General features: G+C 38.5%; 3 protein-coding genes across 7 annotated transcripts; all 3 read left to right on the plus strand.

Moving 5' to 3' along the window:
- Positions 1-4,145: 4,145 nt before the first annotated feature.
- LOC135582044 (formamidopyrimidine-DNA glycosylase-like) lies at positions 4,146-10,024 on the plus strand. Of its 4 annotated transcripts, none has more exons than XM_065158060.1 (10): positions 4,146-4,424; positions 4,509-4,560; positions 4,649-4,706; positions 5,756-5,824; positions 5,908-6,033; positions 6,927-6,977; positions 7,788-7,865; positions 8,149-8,251; positions 9,266-9,300; positions 9,374-10,024. In XM_065158060.1, exons 1-10 carry the CDS (start codon positions 4,196-4,198, stop codon positions 9,689-9,691), a joined length of 1,119 nt encoding a protein of 372 aa, XP_065014132.1. In that variant the 5' UTR covers positions 4,146-4,195; the 3' UTR covers positions 9,692-10,024. The 4 variants fall into 4 exon arrangements, with proteins under 4 accessions (XP_065014132.1, XP_065014133.1, XP_065014135.1 ...); XM_065158061.1 differs by having other exon boundaries at positions 4,152-4,424; positions 4,649-4,694; XM_065158063.1 differs by lacking the exon at positions 9,374-10,024 and having other exon boundaries at positions 4,152-4,424; positions 9,221-9,267.
- Positions 10,025-10,674: 650 nt separating this feature from the next.
- Positions 10,675-16,698, plus strand: LOC135642033 (uncharacterized). 2 transcript variants are annotated; one of them, XM_065157803.1, is made up of 5 exons: positions 10,675-11,131; positions 13,232-13,388; positions 15,730-15,935; positions 16,115-16,288; positions 16,381-16,698. In XM_065157803.1, exons 1-5 carry the CDS (start codon positions 10,907-10,909, stop codon positions 16,465-16,467), a joined length of 849 nt encoding a protein of 282 aa, XP_065013875.1. In that variant the 5' UTR covers positions 10,675-10,906; the 3' UTR covers positions 16,468-16,698. The 2 variants fall into 2 exon arrangements, with proteins under 2 accessions (XP_065013875.1, XP_065013876.1); XM_065157804.1 differs by having other exon boundaries at positions 15,736-15,935.
- Positions 16,699-17,911: 1,213 nt separating this feature from the next.
- LOC135642857 (ethylene-responsive transcription factor ERF010-like) lies at positions 17,912-18,647 on the plus strand. The gene has a single exon (XM_065159340.1). It carries the CDS (start codon positions 18,007-18,009, stop codon positions 18,478-18,480), a length of 474 nt encoding a protein of 157 aa, XP_065015412.1. The 5' UTR covers positions 17,912-18,006; the 3' UTR covers positions 18,481-18,647.
- The last annotated feature ends 1,529 nt before the right edge of the window (positions 18,648-20,176 follow it).

A 20,176-nucleotide genomic window follows, 5' to 3' on the forward strand; every position in this document is an offset into this window, starting at 1 on the left:
TATTATTGTTCTCTTTCTCATTTTACTAAATAATCTACTACCTTAAATATTGAAGAGATATTTATTGGATATATCCTGATGCAATTATTGTGGGGTTATTTGAATTCTTGATCTCAATATCTTAGCCTACGATGAACTTAAAAATAGATTTTGATTAAATCCTATCGAATCGTTATTTGAATCCTATCTGAATTCTTGATCTCAATATCTTAATATTTTAAGGAAATTATATAGAACCATTACAAGAGAATTAAGAAGATTAGCTCCCTCTAATCCAAATATGATCTTTGTAGAACTGATAGAGAATATTTTTTTTTTAATCCTTAAACCCTCAACCTTTAATCATTTGTTTAGTGAACTTAACCCCTCGATCAGTGCATCCTACCAACCTTCCACTAATCTAACTTAATAAGTTCAAATATTAGTAAAGATCATACAGATAATTATCTCATTCTTGCCCCCAACTCACCAAATTGGCCAAACGAGAGGCATGCTTATTTTTCCACTCTTTTATTAGTTCCTTGAAAATCGATACATGATAATGTGATAAAAAAATTGAATCGATACTATAATAAACTTCTTGAGCTATGGACTTGTCGCACCGCATCTCAAACTAGGGAGTGTGAACCATTAAAATGGTTGGAGATACACTACATGACAACGTTACCCACTTAAAGTCAAGGATCAACTCTTTAATATGAACTAGTGTCTTGAGGATATAAAGTGAGAGATTAAATAATGAAAATAACATGTTATATCTAAATTCAACATGTAGTCTCCATTCACTCATAATTCCAATGAAGAATCAATCACCCAATATTCTTTCTCCCTATCCTAAAGACTTTTGATGGGAACTTAAACTCGTCTAAGTATGTTATAATTTTCATAGCTCTGATGATCTTATATACAACAATGGATATACTCATCTATGCATCCGTTCCAACTCCTCTTCAAGAGGCAACACAAAAATGGTACACGTGATTGCCCCCTCATTTTATGAGCTTGTGTTAACCAATTAGTCATAGGATTTGAGCTCAATTTCACAAGTTATAAGCTTAAAAAAAAACCTATTATTGCTCTTATAGCCGAGGAAGATGAACCCCTAGCGAATTACACTAAAAGGTTCAGTAAGAAAGTAAGGGTAGTGTCAAACCTAAACTTGTAGATTCTCATCAATGTCTCCATTAGCGACCTTTGCCCCTCTAGCTTCTTTTGATCGATAATTAAAAAGCCACTTATAACATACCTATAATTGCTTTAAAAAGTTAACCAATATATTATAATTAAATCTTTAACAATTAGAGAAATAAGGCAAAACCAAAGAAGCTAGCAACAACCTTTTCGAATGACTTTCAACAATCAATCACGAGGTAAATGACTTTGGGGGGATTATGCTCTACCACCAAGAAAGTTCATTCTCCTATACATTTCCTAAACAGAAGTGTTTTTTCAAATTAGAGAAAAGAGACTTCTGTAAGACCTCATTTGTAAGGAGGAATAAAACAAAAATATTACTAAATTTATCAAAATCACAATCATGACATCAAGGACTATTACGATTGAAAATAATAGATTGAAGAGCTTATTAGGAGGGGACATCTTGACCATTATTTTTTATAGGTTCAAAAGACATCCTTATATTCTCAAGGCCCAATTTAATGGTAAGTTGATGTTATAATCAGAGGGCCATCGTTGAGATGAGATAATAATATAGTTCATGTCTTAATGCTTAAAAAATTATGTTATAAGACATCGAGTAAATGGTGACCTATAATCACCTTCAAGGAAGAAGATCATTAATGCCTTAGTAAAATGGATACTAAACATGACAACAAGTTGGTAGTGTCACTTAAGATCATTAATATTTTAGTAAAATGGATCTTAAATCAACATTGAGAATTCGATATATATCTTATACTTTGATGTCTTTTAAAAGGTCAACATAACCGTAAAAGATTTAAAACCAACCTCCTTTTTATGCTTGCTAGCTTCGTAGACAAATTTGTCACCCCTCGATTCTGGAAGCTCCCACAAGCATGAATTTGCCAAGAGCACCTATGTTGGACGAAAAGGGACCTTCATGGGCTCAGTTTAGTAGCTTGAAGCCTCACACGTGAACCTATCCCAATTAATAAGATAGTTCGTAAATAGACAACTAGGTTAGAGGTGGGTGTTGGGTGATCTTTCGTCGCCTCTCTTAACCAATAATCGAGAACTAGGGCCTTCTTTTATCCTCCTCATCTTGCTCTATTAAGAGGACTCTTGAGAGATGCTCGATTCGGTGATCAAATGACACTCATAGTGGCTTATGTGACTACTCGTATTGTTGTCATTGTTCCTATTATGGCTCCCAATATCATTCTCATTGCTACTTCTTTGTTAATCGTGAGGAGTCGTCCAACTTCTTACATTTTATTATCAGTGGTGTGAGAAAATCTTCTAACAAAATCCATTTATATGAAAAGAAATGCTGAGAACCAAATTAGTAGTCAAGCCGCTAAAGCACACATTATAATATACATAATATAAGGCTAGTGTCGAGGTGATGCAAAGACTATGATATTTCTCAACAAATGTTATAGATAGTGTCATAAGTTCAATTCTATTTGAGTAGGTGCAACCTCCTAAGCTTATAAGATCATGATAAAAAAAATAAATAAAAGGATGAAGGAGAACTGAAACTCTCATCGTGCATAATATAAATACAAAAATAATGATTTGACATATAACCCCTACCTTCGAATAGTTATAAGATCAAACTCAGAATGAAATAGTTGTATTGAATGCATGAGATATAGTTAAATAAGTGAGTCATAGGTTATTATACTCTACCAATAGAAGGAGCCACCCTCAATAGAGTAGCCTACCTTGTCGTGGGATCTCCAACTTCTTAAGAGTAGGAGGAAGTAAGGTTAGCAAAGACCGAAATCGATCAAAGCTCATGGAAAATGAAGAGGAAGAAGAAGACATATTGGATCTTCAAAGGTGGGGTTTCAGGGGTCTACTAAGCATTCTCAGGTTTAAATATTTGAAAATCTGACATAAGGTCTACAAGAGTGCATAAAATGAATAGAGGAAGAGTATCCTCTGTTTATAAGGTTGAGCGATCCTTAAGCTCCATCGCAATACTCTTCAATTGCATAGCGATATAATTGGATAGGCAACGTGAAAATTTTAGATCGGCAAGATTAATTGTCAAGATCACGATCTCCTCGAGTCCTTAAAGATTCGTTGGGAGTAGACCTATAGCTCTTTGATTAGACCATAGGGTGCAAATTATCAAATAACTATTGTGAATGATCATAAATCAAATAAAATATTACAATCAAGGTAGCATGCCTAACAAAAAACAATGCGAGTGGATTTAAATTATTGAAGTGTTTGTTATACAAAAAAGAACCCAAAGTTATGAGACTACGCGTATGCAATTAAGAGCTAAAACGATGTGACCAAATCCAAACATGAAGCATTATTTGTTGATGACGCGATCAAAATTAGATCATGAAGCATTCCGATTATCATGTGATTGAACTCAACTATAAAGTATTAATCAAAAATGGCATGATCTAATTTGGCTATAAAGCATCACCCTTTCATGTATATGGAGGACAAATGATTTGAGGAATATGACACGTCAACTACTTGACTAGCACGTCAATCGAGTTCCAATCCTATGAAGTCAACAATGTGATATCGATAAAAACACTAACTCGACGATGATAATTAAAATCGTAATATAAGTCATTACTCTAGAATTATGGCCTAAGGATTCGATGCACAATCTCACAACTAATAAACTTTCTTGATATTTAGCATGATCTCGAATCAATAATCACTTCAATACACTATAAAATACTCCGGTGGTGCATTCCCAAAAAGATCGACTTTTAATTTTAATTTTTTTTATCAAATCATTTGAGTAATTTATTAACGTAAGCATTAAAGGAGTTTTTGTTACGTACTTCGCCGACGAAGTTGTTACCTAATACATAGATTTTTGATATCTTACAATGTCAAACTAGGAAGTGCACAACCAAAATCTCATGCAAATCAAAGGATGCCTAACGGATGTTAGAATCCGTACCCGAACCCGTTAAGCAAAATTTCGGCTATCGAGGTGTCGGCCACTTGCGAAACGAAACTACGCGAGAACAGAGAAGGAAGCCCCGACGGAGAGAGAGAGTGAGTTCAGAGGATGCCGGAACTCCCGGAGGTGGAGGTGGCTCGGCGGGCGATCGAGGAGCACTGCGTCGGGAAGAAGATCACCGGATGTTCGGTGGCCGACGATCCGAAGGTCATCGATGGCTTCTCCCGTGCTGACTTTGAGTCCGCCTTAGTCGGTAGGAGCATCGTCGCCGCTCTCCGCAAGGGGAAGAACCTGTGGCTCCGCCTTGACTCCCCGCCCTTTCCCACCTTCCAGTTCGGTCGGTACACCCTCCCCAGTTCATTAAAATCCCCGCTTTTTAATTGTCTCAGAAAGTTTCTTGACCCGTCTTCTTGGGTTCTAGGGATGGCAGGTGCGGTCTATATCAAGGGCGTGGCCTTGACCAAGTACAGAAGGTTCTCTTTGTTTCTCATCCAGATGATCTTATACAAATAAGGAATCCGAGCTTTCTGTAGTTCTCAAAGCTACTTTGGTTGTTTTTAGGGCTGCGGTGAACGATACAGATGAATGGCCTTCGAAATACTCGAAGGTGTTTGTCAAAGTACGAGTTTTGTTTCCATGCCCTTTTTCTTCCGTTCGTGCTCCTGTCGCTTGGTTTATGAGTGTCGTGATGAGGATTTTGGGAATGCAATTAGCTTCCTATTGCTTAAAATGGAGACATGGTTGCTTGATAACCAGATCAAGTTATTCAATTGAAGTTGCTGAAATGTCTTGTCGTATGTGAAGTAACTACATTATGGAAACTCATACAAAGAAGCAGATGACAAGAAGATTAAAATGCTTGATGCAGATTAGAACTCGGATGTTGTACAGTCGAGGATGGTCTGGTTCGAAGTAGTTTAAAAGATAAAAATAACTTAGAGGACTGTAAAGTGAAATGGCACCGGTGGAGTTTGCACATTAAGACCAAAAGGGACCTAATTTATAATAAATTAGGCACAAAGTAATTTGCTTGTTAATGCACCAACTCAATGTATCTGATTAGACTTCTATAGAAAAAGAACAATTACTTCCTGTACTTTCTGATTAAATGTCATTGAACATCATTCCATTAATTATAATAGTCTGAGGTAAATCATACAAGATCAAAGGCAGCAAGAATTTAGAATCAAAATTTCTGTATAACGGATTTTACTTCCATTATTTATGATAGTCTGAGGCAAATTATAGATTGAAACCAGCAATAATCTATAATCAACATTTTTGGTACAATGGATTTCTCATAGTAGACTAGCTAAATGCTCATCCTCCATTGCATGCAGGGTTTTCATGTCTCAATCTGTAGAGTAGAACCCTAAACAATGTTGAATGGATGTAAGAGGGAGTAAAATCAAACAGTCTGAATATGTCAGATTCATAACTCAACTATTTCTAAGCGTTCTCTATATTCATTATGTTTAGAAGATAATATTTTTGCTTGAGATTACAATTTAAGGGTTAGGGACTTACATAAAAATACCAGTAGTCATCCTTGTTCTCCGAGTTAATTTTGCCTTGTCAATGAATATACCTGCAGGAATTTTTGTTCTCTCATTGACACAACATCTTTTTCTTCCTGATTTTACTAACTTTTGTCCATTGAATTTGCAGCTAGATGATGGGCTGGAGTTTTCTTTTACTGATAAGAGGCGTTTTGCCCGAGTTCGCTTGCTTGATGATGTATACTCCAGCATTTCTTGTTCCATGTTGATTGCAGTCATTGCAAACATTGTCCCTGTTCTTACAGGCTTTATTTGATGCAGCCAGAATCTGTACCTCCAATTTCTGAGCTAGGGCCAGATGCCCTGTTAGAGCTTATGCCAGTTGATGACTTTGTGGACTCACTAAGCAAAAAGAAGATTGCAATAAAGACTCTCTTACTTGATCAGGTTAAGAAATATCCTTATCGGAACTACTTCTGTGTGGTAGTTAAACGTTTTAGAATCTGAGAATGCCCTTTGATCTTTTCTCATCACCTAAGAGGTGTGGTATAATACATTGTTTGTGGAATTGATTTGGTTACAAATACTGCATCTAGCTGAAAGACATGTGCTAACTCATACAAAGATCTGTATCGTTATACTTTGGTACATTGCTTTAGCACTCAAGTTTTTCATTTTTTTTGGTGAGTGAAGGTGTTAGACATAAGGTGGTTCTGTTTATCTCACTACTCATTTTCATGAGAGCCTCTTTCCTGTTTTGCTGAATTCTTGTAATACAGTTATCCTGATGATGTTGTTAAGCATATCAAAATTCATGACTTATTTATGAGAATCATTCAAGTATGTACTCATTATTTATCAAAACAACTACTGAATATTTATGTGATGGTTAATTAAGTTCAAACAATTAGTTCTGGGCACAAAGGCAAGCAATGATTACTCCTATGTCACAACAATATCAACTGAATTTCTTAGAGGTAGTTTTGTTGGTCTGTCAAGGTAGCTAATGATTAGCTCTAATATAATTTGTTACAAAAAAGTTGGTTAGAATAGATGCTGAGATTGCTAAATGCTGCAAAGTTCCCTTTAATAGCTCGTAGAAGTCCTTAAAAGCATTAGATCTTGGTCTTCCAGAGCACAAGTTGGGATACTTTGGAGTGTTTTATTTGTCTATATCTTTATTTTGTTGCCTTTAACTTTTACACAAGATTTGACTTACTCTATATTTGAAACAATGTGACTGTTAATTCTGTGGACATATTGGTTGGTTTATTTTTCTTTGCATACCTTGAATTTTGGATTAATACCAACTCTCTCAGAATTTTGTTCTCTTGCTGCAGAGTTATATTTCAGGTATCGGTAACTGGATAGTAGATGAGGTGCTTTACCAGGTTATCTGCATTGCCTTCTTGTCTTACATATGCTTTTACATGTCTAGGCAGATTCATTAACCTTTTTCCTAGTTCAACTTGAATAAAACTACAACTTTCTCACACATGACAAGCTCTATGTTATTTACCCATTCTTTAATATGCCTTTTCCTTGGGATTATGCTGGCCTGAGTTGTAATGTTATAAGCTTCTATCTTCTGCATATGCTACATAAGCTGTTCCTTCATATAGGTTTTGCTATTTTTCCTGCTTATCATTTTCCAACATAAACTATTCCCATGTATATCTGAATGGACAGACTTTCGTAGACCTTCTGTTGTGGCTTCCAACCTTTTTTTTCTCTTTCTTCTTTACCTTATTTTACGGTAAGAATTGCTTCTTTGAAATTGTTGGAAGATACTCTGTGATTAGTCTGTTCTGGATTACCATCCAGCTTGCTTCTTTCAAATGGAACAAATCATTTGAAGAGGGTCCTTGAGTAGTTGGGCCAGCCACCCAGCTATTTCTGAGCGGAACTATCAAAATTAGATTGAAAACAACCTAAGTAATTATGACCAAGTCAAACCCCAGGCACTTGATTTCTCTTCCATGCATGTTGATTTTGTATGTGTGTTTGCTTCTCATTGATAAAATTGTGCATAGTGTTGCATATTGTTATTTTTTCTACCTATCACAGCCATAGCCCACCCCTGGATAACGACAAACCCTTTTCTATGTAAAGTACCTTTTTCATTTACAACAGTACTGTGTATGATTTCATTTAAAGATGCCTCCTATAAGTGTGACACTCATGGTTTTAACAATGTGTAGGCGAAGCTTCATCCCCTTCAAATTGCTTCAAGCTTGTCAAAAGAGAGTTGCAAGTCATTGCACAGATGCATCAGAGAGGTGAGTAGCATAAACAATCATCTAACTGATAGTTTGGGTATGTGTAAGAAACTTTTGTGATCATTTAACAGTTTTGAGTATGTGAAAGAAACACTTGTGATTCTTGAGACAAAAACTATGGAAGGGAAATCTGTAGATTATTGAACATGCGGTTGAAGATATATTGACACCAGTCATTTTAGAATATAATGATTATTTCATTTCTCAATGGGGAAATGTCTGGGGAAGGTCAAAATAAGATACCTCTTTATGATCATTTTGACACACTAGTCTGTATTTACAGGTAATAGACAAGGCCCTGGAAGTTGGAGCTGATAGTAGTCAGTTCCCCAAAGATTGGATTTTTCATTCTCGTGAAAAGAAATCTGGGAAGGCCTTTGTAAATGGTTTGTTTTCTGACTATAAATTGAATGCATCTACTTCAACTTCAAAGATTGGTTTCTCTAAAGCATTAGGCTTTTATTTCAATTTATTGATATTTGTAGTCATCAAGTATCTGTAATCAGCACTCTCCTGAATTTCAGTTCTTTATTTGGACCACATTGTAACTGTAATCACCTTCCAATTTTTGTTTGAACTTTAGAGTAGATCCGTGCTCACTAAAACCAAGGTTTTTGTTCCATCAAATGGAAGCTATGACAGTTTTCTGATTGCTGTTCAATAAACTAACTGTAGGTCTGATAATATTCATGCTTAGAGAGTGGTTATATATAGCTTTATTTTGCTTAATTTATTTTGGCTATGTTTGAGAATTCTAATGTAGCTTTAAATTGTCATATTTTGGGCAATGCCAATAGTTTAACAATAGAGGATTTGTTTGCGGTTTATTTAGGTTTTACAAAGATATCGCAAACTTTGTTTTGCCCATTTATTCGCCCAAATTTCCAATAATGAGGATAGCAATATGCTTTCCAAATTTAAAATAGTGTTATAAATTAATGGAATCATGGAGCAATTCACATAGCTAATTAAGCCTTTGGTGTCTCCTACATTGTAAACATGAGTGCAACTCTTCCCAACTCTCTGAAATTAGTTGCTACCAATGAATTTCTGATGTACTGATGGTAGAATATTGATTGGCATGTTACTCGAATTGTGGCTAGTGGAATTAGACCTCAGGAGATGTGCGATAATGGACTGATTTTGTGAAATGGTGGAGAAGGATTTTCCTTGAGATGCAGGAACTAGGAGATCATGCGGATAATGTTACTACATGTGATGAAAGAAGAAAAAGAATTTGTCATCTGATTATTTTCATACATCAATGGCAAATTTAATGACCTATTGGTATCTTCATATCTCATGTTTTTTGGATGCTTGCTCTTCTTATTGCATGCCCCTGTATGGATATCCAGAGAAACAAAGGAATGTAAAACTATAGATTCCTCTTTTTTTGTCAGGGAAGAAGATCAATTTCATCAAAGTAGGTGGCAGAGTAAGTCCTTGCTACTTAGAAGACTCTTCTTATCAATTTATATGTTCGTTTAACTCATCATATCTGTGGGCAGACTTCAGCATACGTGCCGGAGTTGCAGAAGTTAACCGGAAATCAGTCAAAAGAGGCTCCGAAAAAGAAGTCAAGAAAAGCCAGGTCCGATGTGGAAGAATCAGAAAGCGAGGAAGACGATAATAATGGAACTTCCAAGAGAAGCAAGACAACTGAAGGCGTCGAGGGGCAGCAAAAGAAAAAAACCAGTGAGTTCAAGAGCGATAGTATTCCAAGCAAAGGAACGACGCAGAAACAAGTCAAAGCTGCGAGAGGCACATCAAAGAAGCTGTCAGAATCCAGTCGAGCCACCACACGACAGAAGAAAGCAAAAATATAGGTGTATGGAGGCTAATTTTGAATCAGCCATCTTTTGAAGGAGCATTTTGGTCTTCCTGTGTGTGCTTATTGTGCTTTAGGATACAGCTTGGTTGATGGCACGGTGACTGGATATCAACCGTATCACTGTCATGCAAAGTTACATTATAGCTGGGAACTGCTGCCATGGCATTTTGCTACTTGGCCATGGTTGCAGGTGTGTGATGCTCTTGTTTCTGTTTACATGTGCTGCGTGCTGCAGTCATTTGGATTCTCATAGTTCAACTTAACGAGGTGGTGATGCAAAATTTATTCATAATATCTTATAGAACATTCGAGGATTCTCATAGTTCAACTTAACGAGGTGGTGATGCAAAATTTATTCATAATATCTTATAGAACTTTCGAGGATGACTTTTTTTGTTATAATAGTAAGGTTATTTTTTTACGATCTGAACGATGATGATCATTTAAAGCAAGGTTCGTAATATCGTACCGTACCGGTATTTCGACCTGGGCTCGGTACCGAGTGGTACACCCAAGTGTACCGAGCGATACACCTGGGTGTACCGAGTATTGTAGCACTGCTATAGTGCTACAGTGTACTGCTACAGTGTTACAGTGCGCTGCTATAATACTCTCGGACCGGTACGAATCGCCCGGCAGACCCTGATTTAAAGTATGGACATCAATGATGAAGTTGATATCCTTGATAAGAATGATACGTTTTGCAATGTTAGGATAGGAACTTTCAATGATGGTGATATAGTCTCAAAAATATCTGTGCCTATAAAAGTTGGTCAGAGGGTGCAAATAAATATATAATTATATATATTTTAAGGGAAAAAAGAGAAAAAAGAATTCCTATAAATCACTGGATCGAAAAAGGTGAGTTGGAGCAACTGAATCGTTTTCTACTATTTTCTTTTCTTACCCCAGTACGTGTACCCATGTGGCTACCCGTTTCAAGTGACCAAATACCACCCCTCGTTTTCCCAGCAAAGCATCAAAGTCGCAGACTCCAATCCCCAATCCCTTTCTTCCCGTTCCGTCGAACCCTCGATTTGGAGGACGCCGCCGCCCTCGCCGTGGATCGATCCCGAGACGGTCTTGCCCGAGATCCGGCCGAGATCGCCGCCGCTGGATGGGAGGAGCGGCCTAGAGGAGAGGAGGGGGAGGCGGCGGCGGCGAGCGAAGGGATCGAGGACGCCATCGAAGACCAGGCGTGGAGGCCACCATGTCTGCGGTAGTCTGCGGGAAGAGGTCATCTTCCATCTTCGAGGAGCTCCTCCACAGCACCCCTCCGCCGGCCTCCAAGAGGGCCCGCTGCGCCTCCTCCCCGACCGCCTCCCTCCGCGTCTCGCCGTCTCGGGCCTCCCCCTCTTTCGACCACTGCGACGGTGAACGGATCGCGGCTTATCTTGCCCGTCTGAGGTCCCTGTTCCCCGAAATGGATCAGCAGGTGACTTTTCGTTCTCTCTCTCTCTCTCTTGTCTTTGGCTGCTGGTCATTTCATTCTTAAGATATTTTTTTAATGTTTGTTTACGATGGTTAAGTTTATGCACAAACTTGGGACTTTCATTATCTTCGGATGAATCCTAGAACGATCTGGTTTGACTAGCTGGTCATGCACACCGATTCCATCCTTTTTTATCACAAAATGGTCATTATCTAGGCTTATATTGGCCTATTGGTGCATTTAGGATGTTTTTTGTTTCATTTATTTTTCGTGAGAGGCAGGCGCTCATGGCTGATCAAGATGATATTGGAAGATATATACTAATTCTATGTATATGGATGATATTAATTGTACATTTTTATTACAAAGTAGACAAATGAATTTTTTTTAGCATGGTAGCTCTAGAAAGACGTGTCCCAAGGCCTTGGGGTGGTAATGGGGTTTCACAAGCTGGTGCTGTTAGCTTTTAAGGTGTTTGATGGGCTCATAATGTCCTCTCATCCCAGAAACTTTGGTGCTCGTAATGGTAGTATAAGATGGAAAGGGTTCTGCCATTTTAAGATTGTGTAAAGCATCTAACGTAGGTACCTTGGTATGTGCCTACTACGAAATTGTTGTTGGTTTTGATTGGTTACCCTGCACGAGGACACTTTCTGTGATTGGTGCTTCTTTTAATAACAATTCCTTATGGATCTGGATTTAATTTTAAGGAACTTGGAACTGCTGTATGCTCCTTACTAATGGAATGTTCTGTTGCTATTAATTCATGTGATTATAGTAACTTTGTTGCATAAGATAATAGGGTTGTCCTCTTTGGAAGCTGTTCTCATTACCAGTAAAATTGACGACATTGTTGATAGCAAAAGCAAAAGTGTATGCAAAGTTGAATTTCTTATGGAAAAATTTATGGTTGTGTCAATTATTTCCATGCCAAGTGTTTCATAATTTCTGGTCCTGAGTTGAAAAAAACATGCATGTTCTATGCTTGTCCAAGTCATGTGCTCAGTTTTACATATGGGCATGACTAATTGTACACACCCACGTGCCCCAGCCCAGCTGGTTCTAAGTGGTCAGTGCTTTGCGTCATGATGTCTGTGATTTTGTTCACTATTTAAGGAAAGATTTCAACTGGTTGGAATCATTGTGAGGGGTCCACAGCTGCTAGGCCTAGATTGTCTTCCTTAGGGTGACCAATTTTAATTTTAATTTTTTTTTTGTCATCCGTGGCAGTTGCCTGCGGTAACTTGTTAAGACTGCTAGTAGCATGTGATGTTTTGATGATATATGGCAAAGTACGTCATTAGTTCTTGAACGTAGGAACAAATTAGGATGAAGCCAGTGGTTGAATTGATTGTTTAAGCCTATAAAAGCTTAATTGGTTATTGTGATAAGCATCATAAGATTGAAGTTATTTCTTATATCTGTCATTAAGTGTTTAACATTAATGAGTGACTGGCAAAAAGATAGTGATTACATCACACATCTACATTAGATGTGCATGAAAGCTTTGTATGGCATCTTTCTGGATGTCTGCTGGTGAACTTCTGTTTTTGTTCCCATAAAATGATGCTTCTCCATGCATTTGTTTTTGAGCAAGCATGTGTAGGGATAGATATAGACAGTAACTTCTATTTCTTGAGTAATGGTTTTTATTCTCTGATGGTGCCTTTTATTCCTTCACTTTCCATTTAAAGGGACTGACCATTCAGGATTGTAAAATAGGCTTGCTCTTCCATATCTGATTGTGTTTTATCTTCCTTACAAGGACAATGTTGAAGAACGGGATGCAGGTTCCGTTAGTTATTAGTCCAATGTGATCATAACCTTTTCATTAACCTTCCAGTTAGAATTATGCATTATGCATCCTAAAATCATTTGTTTATGTTTTTTCATTTTATGTTTTCTTATTATTTTAGCATTTTAACTCGATGATTTTTTTTCTCTTTTACCCAGCTGCATATGGTTCATGTTCATCCATGGGCAAGAGTTCCCAAATCTTTTTATTTGTGACTTCCTTTTGGTTTCTGCATGCCTCTAAATCAGGTCTAGTATATGAGTGTATCATGTTGTATTTTTGCTAACAGTGGTAATTAATTCCTCCAGCTTCTTGAACACGCTCTTGAAGCATCTGGAAATGATCTAGATTCCACAATAAAGAGTTTGAATGACCTTCGATTAGAGTCAGCAGACTTCAACTTGGTTTCTGGTGTAAGAAAACCTGAAAATGGCAATGAAATGAATGCTCAGTTACCAACTGAAGGTAGATTTACATTCCACTATGCACTTCATTTATTGTGAAGCTTTGGTCTTTAAATATCGTAAATTTGCATAGTCACGTTTCTTTCCTTCAGGTGTCTTAGTGACCTATTACATTGATTGTTAAGATTTCATGTGGGACATTGAAAATAATGTATAAGTTCTTGTATTTGTAATTTTCTTTCTTTATTGTTAGTAATTTGTTCAAATTCTTGCAGTATTAGATGTTTTTAAACATTTTGATGAAAGAAATCATATTGCTTGTTCTGATATTGGATTCCCTTGAGATGGATTTTATGTTTATAACTCTGAAGTAACGACCATATGTAAAGAACTTGTAGATTCATTGGGTAGATACATGGACTTTAGTGTGCAGGTCATTGGGTAGATACATTGATGTTTTGTCAAGTAATATGTACTCCAGATTGAATTTCAGTAAGAATTCTTGTATTTCATACCTGATTCTGGGAGCAGTAAAAGGAAGGAATCTTTGTATCATTAGCCATATGATATCTTTGATGGTGACGTTAGTCAGTTTCTTATTTGCCATAGATGAACACTGTTTCAAGAATTATCCATAATTATTTTTCTTTGAATTCCCTATGTTTGTCAAGGATGATGTATAGCTGATAGAGAAGTACCAAGTAGAATCAAATACCATGTTGAAAGAAACCTTATCCTGCTAGAAGATGTGGGCGTAAATATTTTGTAAAATATTCAATTTTGAGGAGATATGAGTTTTCTGTTCCATTTCTTAATCATCATTCTTGTATTGGAATACTGGTGCTTATTTTGCTTTTCTAAAAAAATTATTTTGAAGTATATGTTCCATAAATATCCTTTTAATGTAAAAATATGTTTTGAAGAGCTAACATGAAAGATTAAAAGAGGGAAAAGGGAGAGAAGAGGAGGCAGGAGAATAGATGTGTCTGTGCCTAGTGAAAAGGAGCATAAGCTAGAATAGGGTGGTAAATGGTGATGGGCCAGTGGACGTGGTGGCAAGTATTTGGAGATGACAAATGTTGGGTTGCATTGGTGTTGTAGTGACTATGAGGTGCAACTATCAACAACTGATCTGTAGCAGGTGCTGGCCAATGGCTGATCTGTAATTGTGGGCGGTAACTAGCGAGACTGATAAATAGTAGGGGTAACAAGAGGTTGTGGAGTTGATCGATTGTGATGAGTGATTGATGGAGGTGGTGGCTGGAAATGATAGATGGTCTGTGGAGACATGAGTGTGGTCACGATGGACACTTTTAAGTTGATTAAAGCAAAATTATCTTCATTGAGGTCGGGACATATGGCACTGGCAAAAATAATTTAACATGAAAAAGCTGTTTCCAGTTTTATATGTTTAAGACCAGCAGGTACTTTGAAATATTTACTGCTTTCTGCTTTCTGCCTATAATAGAATTCTAAGACTTCTTGAGATGTAGTGGACAGGTTATTTTTAAGTCATGTGCACATGAGTGAATGAAGCAGTCAAATGCACTAATAGGGGTATTCATTTTTTTTATTTCCTAGAGTGCTACAATTGGAGTCAATCAATCAACACTTCTACTCTAATTCATAGTTTAGTTGACAAATGATGGACGAAATGTGGGCTTGAATATCTTGTTTCCATTTGGTGGGCACCAGAGAGAAAGATGATGGAATTTTGTGTGCTAGATCCGGACAATAGTTTATGCAATTGATCATTAGATTTTGTTAGTGACTGCGAGAAAGAATAAGTTAGTCTGGTCTTAAGTTGTCATTGGACTATGTTCAGCTGCTGATTGTTGATTTGATCTTTCAGACTTACTTCTACGCACGTCCCCTGAATGGGTTGTCAATTGCTGAAATTTTGATTTTGGTGCTAACCTTATCGCAATCGATATACTTAACGTGACCAAATTGTTTGCTTTTTATCTGATTTTCATACTATCATCAACAAGCTCTTGCCTCCAATAATGTATCATTGACATCAAGGTTTCATCTATTTCATGATTGTTATTACTCATCCATTTCATGGTTGTGACTTTGTCAGTATCGATACCTCCTATAATGTACTCCTGTTTTTAGAGAAGCCAGTTAACACTCTGATTGATATTTTAATTCTGGAAGAGTCTTTCGTGATGATTGCACTGGGATTGGTCAATCCTGAATTGACCTTAGTGCATTTTTTTGCTAGAAAAACACAACTTATCAGACCTGGCTTGACCACTGGCATTTGTTATGTTCTGCATGTGGTTGATCTTTTTGGGGAGGTATTTTTTTAAATGCATGCAGTGTATGCACAACCTATACGTTAGCTCTCCAGGCAATTTATTTATTCATGTATACTAACATATATGAACACTGAGCAGGTACAGTGAAGGAAAATGGTGTTGATGCTGCTGGTATTGACGTTCTTCCAACAGATGGTTCTGAGTGGGTAGAGCTATTTGTGAGAGAAATGATGAATGCTTCTGATGTGGATGATGCTAGAACTCGTGTTTCCAGAGTACTGGAGTTTTTAGAGAAATCCATTATGGCTCGTGCTGATGGTGAAGCGCTGCGAAACTTACACAAGGTACCTTAGGCTTCTCTTCTCTCCAACATTGCAAGCATATAGGTGGAGTGAATCGTTCTATATTCTTTACGCGCTCAATGCCAGCCATTCGTAGGGGAATTCTTTCCGCACTTTGGGACTTTTCAAGTTTTCATAAAGGTAGATATTGATTACTTATTTTCCTTTGCCCTTAATAATAGGAAAATATGATGTTGAAAGAACAAGTTGAAGTGCTGGTTCGCGAAAACACTGTTCTAAAGCATGCGGTGGCTATCCAGCATCATCGCCAAAAAGAATACGAAGAGAGAAGTCAAGAGCTGCAGCATCTGAAACAGCTGGTGTCTCAGTACCAGGAGCAAGTTCGAACACTAGAGGTATGGTGATATGTAGATTTGTTCTTGCGTTTGCCGATTGCCCGCCAATGATCTCCCATGTCGAGTAACCATTGTTCTTACGTGGTTGGCAGATCAACAACTACGCACTCACGGTTCATCTGAGGCAGGCGCAGCAGAGCAGCTCCATTCCAGGACGCTTCAATCCAGATGTCTTCTGAGGTAGGCCAGTTGTTTCTGGTGGTGTAGTTTACCATAGTTTGGTTTAAGATTCAGCCAAAACCTGATGCACTACACCATCTTTAGTTCGTTATCTGATAAGTAGGTGTTGCAGTCTTCACCTTTTGCTGCAAGGTTGAACCTGGTTGCCGTTGTGACTTGATCTTGCATGTTTTGTTAGCAAGCAACTCTTGGTGACTTCTTCTTCTCAGAGAAACCAAAAATTATCTGAACTTGGTTGAAACAATGGTTTAGGGGCTTCATTAGGATCTTCGTTGTCAGTAAAAATGACTGTGCCCTGATAACTGACCCAACGAATTGTCTCTAGTACAAGATTAATGACAGCCAATTTCCAACTCAAAGTCAGCCTCGCTCGCGTCTTCTGCAGTTCAAGTAGTCGTCGACAATGGCCCGACCATGCAAATTACTTGGCGGGTTCATCGTCCCTTTCGCTTTCACTCGCCAACCCTGCCGCCCACTGCGTCTGTCCTCGCCGTCGTCATGTGAGCCAAGAAAGTTGTTGTCACGTCTCACCATCACCTACTGCAAAGTCGTACCGTTCATTGATTCCGCGCAAAAATGCACAGCCGCCGTACGTGACCCGTCATCTTGTTCGAACCCTGTCTGTTCCCGCGCGTCATGCGTGGCATCCATCCGTGCGACGTTTCATGCCAATAACTTGTTCTCGAGGAGCACCAGACGCCCGTCCTATCATTTTCGTGTCAACAGCGGCACCAACTCGATGGTACGGCCTTCACTCTCGGCCGTCGGATTGGACCCGTGTCGGCGGTTGCGGTCCCCCGGTGCGGGCTTTCGTGACCGGTGCGGAAACGTGGACGTCGTAGTCACGTGACTTCCGACGCCCGCTAGACGACAAAAAGAATTTAATCGTATCTAATGCGTGCATCACACCGCTCACCGTGTCATCCAGCCACGTGGCACCCTCTGTGAGCCGCCTCCATTTTGTCCGTATCATCAGTCTCTCCATTAACGCGTTTTTATAGTCGTACCAACGGCATAATTCATTCGTCTCTTCGTACCCTTTCCACGGGCTAATTCACTGTATTAAGTCGTATCGTGATCTTTTATATTTTAAAATTGTATATTAATATTTTTATAATTTTTAAAAAAATTAAAAATATTTATTTTTTAAATAAATATTTTAATTATATTAATATAACATATGACATCACATACTAAATTAGTAAAAATAATGATAAGTAAAAGGATAGTTTTAATATTTTATTTTTAATAAATGATATTAAAATTATTTTTTTTACTGATAAGATTACTAAAATACGGGGAATAATATATAATTAATCCCCTTCCACCGCCGTCGAGTTGCTCTCTGGTAAGCCTCCCAACAGCGCGGGGATAGGCGTGTTTGCCGCGGACCTTTACGCGCAATATATCACACGGCCCTATAAATCCCCGCCACGTTACGAGTATATGACCATGTGAGGTGAGGGGATGAAGAGCGGGAGCTCTCCAGGAAGAGAGGTTTGAGAGAGAGAGAGAGAGAGAGAGAGAGAGAGAGAGAGATGGAGGGGCAGCTGCCACCGAAGAAAGCGGGGACGAAGCCAAAGGAGCGGCTCTTCCGGGGTGTAAGGATGAGGAAGTGGGGGAAGTGGGTGGCGGAGATCAGGGAGCCCAACAAGCGGTCCAGGATCTGGCTGGGGTCCTACTGCACCCCGGTGGCCGCCGCCAAGGCCTACGACACCGCCCTCTTCTACCTCCGCGGCCGCGCCGCCCGCCTCAACTTCCCTGACGACGTCTCCGTCGACGACGCTGGCAGCGGCGCCGACATCGGCATGCCGGCGGCGTTAATAAGGAAGAAGGCGGTGGAGGTGGGCGCCAAGGTCGACGCGCTCCAGCTGAGAAGCGCGTCCGTCTTCTCCTCTCGCTCTCAGGAATACCGGCGTAGGAAAGAAGAGAAACGGTATAAGAACCCCGACCTCAACCAGGAGCCCACCCCCGAGAGCTCCGATGACGAGTGGAGCAGCGGCTTGCAGTAGTAGATTTGTACGTATGTAGTGGAACATGAAATGATCTCTTTTCTTTGGCGCGAAGTCTGTTCGATGTAAAGAGCTTCGATGATACTTTATTTGGTTTCCATTTCCCTTCCGAAGCATTAACAATCTTCGCTTTGCAGGCGAATAAGATTCCGGTGGTTAACCCTGTAGATTAATTCCGCAAGTTGTTGAGGAGGCAATCGTGTTGTTAGTCTAATTGTATATTATCTCTGTAGCTAGTTATATTTAATCTCGATCCTTGTATTTTAAAAAATTATAGTAAATTTTTTTATTTTTTCTTCGGATTTTATTAATAAAAAATATTATGTATACTGTCATATGTAGAAAATAATATTAAAAAAATAATTTACCCTTGTGTGAAAGCTTTGTAATCCTTGATTTTATCATCCCCATTGGTTTCGCTACATTGCTATACTTTTCTTCCCTATTATGTCTCTCTCTAATGTCGAGGGTACCTCCATCGCATACCATCAACTCTTGGTCCTCTCGAAGAAGGGAGACCTCTCCCGACAACTTCTAGTTCAATGTTGAGATCGACATTATCATTGCCAATCTCCGCCTTCATCGTGCCTACGTCACTCTAAGGGCATGGAAGAAGATAATATACTTTGACTCTCGTAACTTCACCAACAATTAGGTCGGCCTTATGTGTGGCTATCACAACATCTTTTGCATCGTGATACCAAATAACCCCTCGATCAACATCATTGTTGGTATCGAATTTAACTATACTGATATCATCAAGTATCTCCTCGTTAAGCTCAACCCCTTCACCATCGTTGCCCTCTTCCACATAAATTGCAATTGCTTCTATAACATCATCCCCAAAACATCTCTCGTCTCAAACTCCTCCATAGGCTCGATGCTAGTAACAACTGCTTTGTTGGCCCATTCTCGAATGGCGCCCTTCTGCATGTCGTTGCTTAAGTGTCTTGACCTTCAATTTAATGACTTCGAGGGAGTGTTGTCACCGGTACTTTTTGACAACGAGCTCGATGCTATATTATAGCACGATAATCGTTTTAACTCTTAGATGCCGACAATTTCGGTAACACCAAAGCCTCCGTCGTCGTCATCACTAATAACAAAATCCATGACTACCTTCCAAGCAGCATTGGTAAGATAGCGACCATCTTTAACGAGCTTGTTTTGATGAATAAACTTTCGAGATTTAATTGACGCTTTCTTCTCCCAATAGGTCGTATGAGAGGATACCGAAGCTGAAGAGGAAGATGAAGCCATAATTTTAGCATCATTTTCTACATGTGACAGCATGTGTGATATCGTGTATTAGTAGAGGCGATGACGTGAGGAGAAACGAGATTAGATATTTCACCTTCGTAAGAATAGATATTTCAATATAATTTTTTAAAGCATAGAGACAAAGATACTAAATATAACTAACTACAATGGATAATTTATAATTAATCATTTATTTAACTGTCATGCCTTACAATACGCTTAACCATACTTAGATTTATAGATATAGGAGACCAATGCTTACATGATGTTGATGATGATGACTCCGTAGCTGAATGTTGTGTATCAAGTACGAAGAAAACACGCATAGGTCTCAAATGTAATCATATTAAATCGATTTTATATGTCCTTTGAAGGACAGTGTGAAAAGAGTAGCCTGACATCTTTGGCTATTGTTGATGTGATTGATACATAGCGA

This window comes from Musa acuminata, chromosome BXJ3-7, assembly GCF_036884655.1.
Source record: "Musa acuminata AAA Group cultivar baxijiao chromosome BXJ3-7, Cavendish_Baxijiao_AAA, whole genome shotgun sequence".
NCBI classification, from domain to species: Eukaryota; Viridiplantae; Streptophyta; class Magnoliopsida; order Zingiberales; family Musaceae; genus Musa; species Musa acuminata.

Coding starts and splice junctions, on each gene's coding strand:
- LOC135582044 (XM_065158060.1), top strand. CDS start 4,196: ATGCCGGAACTCCCGGAGGTGGAGGTGGCTCGGCGGGCGATCGAGGAG. Junction 4,707..5,755: donor ACTCGAAGGTGTTTGTCAAA/GTACGAGTTTTG, acceptor TTGAATTTGCAG/CTAGATGATGGGCTGGAGTT. Junction 5,825..5,907: donor GAGTTCGCTTGCTTGATGAT/GTATACTCCAGC, acceptor TATTTGATGCAG/CCAGAATCTGTACCTCCAAT.
- LOC135642033 (XM_065157803.1), top strand. CDS start 10,907: ATGTCTGCGGTAGTCTGCGGGAAGAGGTCATCTTCCATCTTCGAGGAG. Junction 13,389..15,729: donor TGCTCAGTTACCAACTGAAG/GTAGATTTACAT, acceptor AACACTGAGCAG/GTACAGTGAAGGAAAATGGT. Junction 15,936..16,114: donor CGCTGCGAAACTTACACAAG/GTACCTTAGGCT, acceptor CCTTAATAATAG/GAAAATATGATGTTGAAAGA.
- LOC135642857 (XM_065159340.1), top strand. CDS start 18,007: ATGGAGGGGCAGCTGCCACCGAAGAAAGCGGGGACGAAGCCAAAGGAG.